The sequence below is a fragment of the Pteropus vampyrus genome, unplaced genomic scaffold (assembly GCF_000151845.1).
Source record: "Pteropus vampyrus isolate Shadow unplaced genomic scaffold, Pvam_2.0 Scaffold618, whole genome shotgun sequence".
NCBI classification, from domain to species: Eukaryota; Metazoa; Chordata; class Mammalia; order Chiroptera; family Pteropodidae; genus Pteropus; species Pteropus vampyrus.
The window spans coordinates 149,040-154,174 of record NW_011889399.1 but is presented as its reverse complement, the minus strand read 5'-3'; the positions used below and the strand labels follow the sequence as shown (position 1 = coordinate 154,174).

General features: G+C 40.9%; 1 gene segment (V, D, J or C); it reads right to left on the bottom strand.

The window, feature by feature from the left end:
* Positions 1–3,775, bottom strand: part of LOC105308724 — a 15,180-nt gene extending 11,405 nt beyond the window's left edge. Inside the window, 1 exon segment of the V gene segment in view lies at positions 3,697–3,775. Within this exon segment, the coding sequence occupies positions 3,697–3,742 (46 nt within the window).
* Positions 3,776–5,135: the final 1,360 nt, after the last annotated feature.

Sequence of the window (5,135 nt, the reverse complement as noted above, 5' to 3'; positions counted from 1 at the left end):
GTGAATCCAGGACTTTCTGTGTGTAAAGCAGACCTGCTAACTGCTACACTATGGAACCACATCCTAAGTTACAGTTTAAAGGCTTTGTTTACTCATTTTCCTTTGAAATGGACATACGGTGAGGAAGGGGAAGAGTATAGCATGAAAAGGTAAGAATCTGTAGTGTGAAAGGCTTGCTGGCAGTTCCCAGCCTTTAATCTATAGGTTCTCCATGGTTTTAGCCATAGAGAATGAATGATTTTATTTCCTGTAGGGCAGACACTTAAAGACTGTTTTTCCTGTTTTCCCTTCAGGGTGTGGGGAAGTGGGTTGTTAGTAATCGCAGCAGAAATCTTCCTTTGTTCTGCAGGTGTCCTCCTGGCCTGGCTGCAGGGCTGATAGGCATATTGCAGTCTCTGAATATAGTTTGATTAATATTTTTAATTGTCTTGCCTCTTCCCTATATTAATATAACATAATTTTTACTGAAAAATTTGAAAACTTGTATTTTAGTTACATCTACTAATTAGTACTTAATAACGCTGAGTCTTTCTCACTCCTCATCTCTCTTAGTCCCTCTCACTCTCTGCCTCTGAGAGGAAGCCACACTCTATGGAGTGTTACTCCTTTTCTAATAAACTTTCTTTTTGACATTAACTTTGCCGTGTGTTGAATTCTGTCTACTCTCTCTGCCAAAGGACCCTCTTCTCTTAGTGCAAGTCTTGGTTCCCCTATAACTCAAGGAAATTTACCCTGTCCTGAATAAATATAAGATATATAATAGTTTTCCAAAAAATCTTTTGGTAACTTTAAACTTCAGAGTTTTACTAAGTTAAATGGTGAAAATTATTGACTATTTAGATATTTTGAAATAAAATGAAATTCTGAAACATTAATAGATTAACCTGCTTTTGGCTTCTTATTATACAGAAAAACTAAAAGATAAATTTGGATCAGTTAATAAATATGTTTTGTAATTTATTAAAAATATGTTTCTAAAAATTGTAAATAATTGTCAGTGAGAGCCTATATTTCTAAAGATTATTAAATGTGTTCATAAATCTGCCAATTTAAAGAACAGTAATTGCTTATATTTTAGCGGTCATTAGAAATTGAGGTTTCTAAGGGTTAAGAATTCTAATTAAGATGGAAAGAAACTATGTTTTTGGTAATAGAAGGTATAAAGAAGGTATAATAGAAGGTATAATTTGAAGGAAATTAAAGGAAAGTGGTTTGTCCTATAGTTGGTTATTTCTGAATGAGTTAAGAAACAAACTTAAAGATACTAGGAAAGTTGTAGGTTTGTGAAGAGAAATCTTAACAGGGGACATTTTATATATGGTTAAGCTGAATAAGATTGGAATAAATTTAATTAAGTAAATGAATTTAAATATCAAAAGTAAGCTAATACTGAATTAGATTTTAGTTCTTTCTGTTTAAAAAATAAAAGTTTTCTTGTATTATGCTCCAGATAGTATGAAAAGTTTCTGCCTAGACAACAAAGATTGTGTTTTATTAAAATAGTTCTGTGTTTTATATTGTCTTAATCAGGTCCTTGATTACTTAAAAAAAACAATCTTTTCAGGAGGGAGCAGAGAGAAGGAAGATGGGGTAAAAGGGGTCAAATATGTGGAGACAGAAAGAAATCTAACTATGGACGTGAACACACAATAAAATATGTATATATATATATATATGCCTTACTGCTAAATTGTACACCTGAAACTTACTAGATTTCATTAACTAATGTCACCATAATAAAAACAAAACAAACAAACAAAAAATGAAGGTGTGATCTCCCAACAACAACAAAAAATACCATTCTTTTCAGTCCTAAGAACTGTTAGGTAGCTAGCTAGTCAGACATGAGCAACAAGGAGAACAAAGGAATAGGGGCTCAGCCTAGAGACCACCCAAAAAACACCCTAATGATAGTAGAATTTCGGGTAAGCTCATGTGTAGTAGGCAAAGAGCTATATAGCAGCCAAGAGTCAATAGAAATGACCTCACTTGCCAATCACCCAAGAATGTTTTTGGAACCGCCCATCATGGCACAAATAATGCAGATAATTCCCACTCCTGGGGGTCTTTGTGGTTGTTGCTGGTGGTTGTTACAGAGCTGTTACAGGTCTTCGCTGAAATCATGTGCCTTCTTAGAGTATGTTTTGTCTTTCTAAAATATATTTTTAATTAAGAGAGGAGGCAGCTGAAAAATGCAAAGGGAAGGGCTTACAGAAATAACCGACTCAGCCTGTTATAGATTAACCACATCCTATAGATCTCTGGATGGCCTTCTGGAAACTCTTGACATACCTACAGAAGAAACAATCTATAAATAGACAAGATTGGTGGGCTAAGAATTCTTTCCCCCTTGCGGCCCCCACCTGAAACTTCCCTTGCATCCTGAGTCAGGAGGTGTATGTAGAACCTCAGACAAAGGAATCACGTGCCCCTTGCATGGACACTGCAGAGGTAGGTATATAAGCTGTAAGAAATCTAACCAAGGGGAGCTCGTGCTTTTGTGCTGTCTAGAGCCTCACGCACTCCGCCAGCCTAATAAGCTCTCCTTCCTCTAACAAAGTTGTCTGAGCATCCAAATTCTTCTGTTGGGTATCGCTTCCTACAACATCTCTACATGTGTACCGCATTCCTGAGGGATATGATTGACGTACTGGTCACTCTGGTGGATGGGGAGAAGGTAACTGGAACAGGATTAGAACATAATTGAAGAAGGACATTATGAAAAAGTTGAGTTGTTAATTAAGGTGAACATACATCCTGGTTTTCCCCGAATTGAGGCTAATACCTAGATTGACACTTTTGAGTGCTAAAACTGTCAAAGTTCTAGAATTAGGAAGAGATGGTCACCCTACCAGGCATTCTGGAACTTAAGCTTGATTTCACAGGAGTAAACAAATTCTTGCACATTAGCAGTCACTTCCCATTTCTGTCTTCCCTCGAGCTCCTCATAATTAGTAATTATTGATGGAATCTCATTAATTTATCTGTCTTTTCTGTCACGACCTAAGGGCAGAATCTAGGGCATAAAAATCCTAGGTTCAAAAAGGTCCTTTTGTGTTTCAGTGTTCAAGAAGTCGTTTTCATCTTGGCCTGTGGAGGTGGTGAGGTGGAGGAAAAGAAGGAAGAACAGGTCTTTGTAACTAGAACAATAAAGCAAAGACAAATGGAATGCCATCTTCGGATAATATAAAGTTATTACTAAATATCATTGTTGCAGACATACAAATGCCCCATTGACAAACCTTTACTCTCCATTCTCATTGATCTCTCTGTAGGTCACCCACAATGGCCAGTGAGCTTACAGTTTTTGTTTCTCTTGTGGAGAATCAGAAACTAAGAAAAAATAAGTCACCCGTTCAAGATGCAAAGGGCAGAATGAGGAGAAGTAGAGATGGATTCAGGACAATAACTCCTGGCTGATCCTCCTTGGTCCCTCACGGGCTCCCTCATGTCTGCACCTGGACACTGTATGTGGCAAGTGAGTGAAGGGCCAGGGAAGGATTGATTAGTTTGTAGAATATGATGCTGCAGAGGCTTCAGCACAAACAAGTGGGGGTGAGAATGGTGACAAGGCTGCACCTGGGGGAGATCCAACCGCTCACCACCCCTCAATAGCAGGTGGGGCCCAGATGAGCCTGAAGAGAAGACAAAGGATCAGCTCTGATGTCCCTGTGGTCCCTTCCTTGGAGGCCTCACCTGTGCCCTGAGAGAGGAGGGTGAGGAGGAGCAGAGGCCAGGCCATGGTAGAGATACCCCAAGAGTGCAGCCTTCTGAGATCCCAATCCTGAGCCTGGCTCCCCTCTTATCCTCTCCCTCTCCATCAGTGGAGGGAGAGGCCACCATGCAAATCTGCTTCCTGCACCTGCTTCTCCTTACTCCCCTCTGATCTGGCCCGGACTCTAGATATAACCGCATCCCTGGAAAGAAGAGCTTTCTCAAAGATTAAACTCTTTTTAATATGTTCTGAGTCAGATCAGACTGAGCCCACAACAGGATGCAGAAATGGAGTCTGCCCAGGGAGACACCTATTGTGGGAGTCATGGTGGCTCCTGGGTGAGAAATCCCAGGACTTCCCCTCTGTGCTATGCGGGCAAAGGTGAGGACAGGGTCCATGCTGGCTGACAGAGATCCAGTCGCTCCATTTCCCAGGTATCAACTGCAGAGCTAGGGACTGTGTTCTCCCTCAATTCCTTCTTATTCTCCTCAGTTGGGATGGCTCCTCATGCATTCCTCCATCCTGTCTCTACTGTAGTTTGAGACTGAAGCCTGAGGCTGAGCCCTGGGATATATTAGCCCTTTTAAAAGATGATTTGTTGGGGGCACACTGCTTTGTGACATAAGAGGGGCTAGTAGGGAAGCAGCTCTTAAAACTTATACAGGACAGCGTAAGCCATGGTAAGTACCTTCCCTACATCCAGGCCCTTGCTGCTCCCTGGTGGCCTCAGATGGTACAACCCAAGCTCCAAGGAAGGCAGCTGAGTGGGAGCTGGAAATCCCTATTTTGTTCCCTTCCCATCTTTTCTTCTTCCCCTCTAGCTTAGTATTAGGCTCCCTGATCCCTTCTATTCCCCTCTAAGCTCATTTGCCTTTGTTCATTAACTTCCTCTAGAATGGAATGTGTCACCTGCCATACCAGGTGGCTCAGATGCTCACTTTAGGACTATTTAGTGTATCCCACCATAGCTTTGGCACAGGATTATTGCTTGTGATGCAGCTCTTGGCTCAAGGCTAAAGAAATAGTAGATGTTAAGTAAAACCAACCCAAATAGGAAAGCTGGATGAGAGAAATGGGACTAAGTGAAGACAAATTGGCTTCTCAAAATGTGGGAAGAAAAAAAATATTGCATGGAGAAAGCTCTGTACTATCAAGAAGCCCCAGGGGCTTAGAATAACAGAAATCAAGGTGTCATATGGGCTGGTTCTAAGGACAATCCGTTTCTTTGTTCTATCTGCTAGAGGCTGCTGGCATTCCTTGACTTATAGCTACATGACTTCAATCTCTGCTCTGTGGTCACACCTCTTTCTCCTTTTCTGTCCTCAAATCTGCCTGCACCTTTCTCTTAGCACACCATTTAGTCTAGGATAACATCCCTTGACTTTGGGTTCTCCAGAGAAGTCAGGGTTCTCCAGAGAAG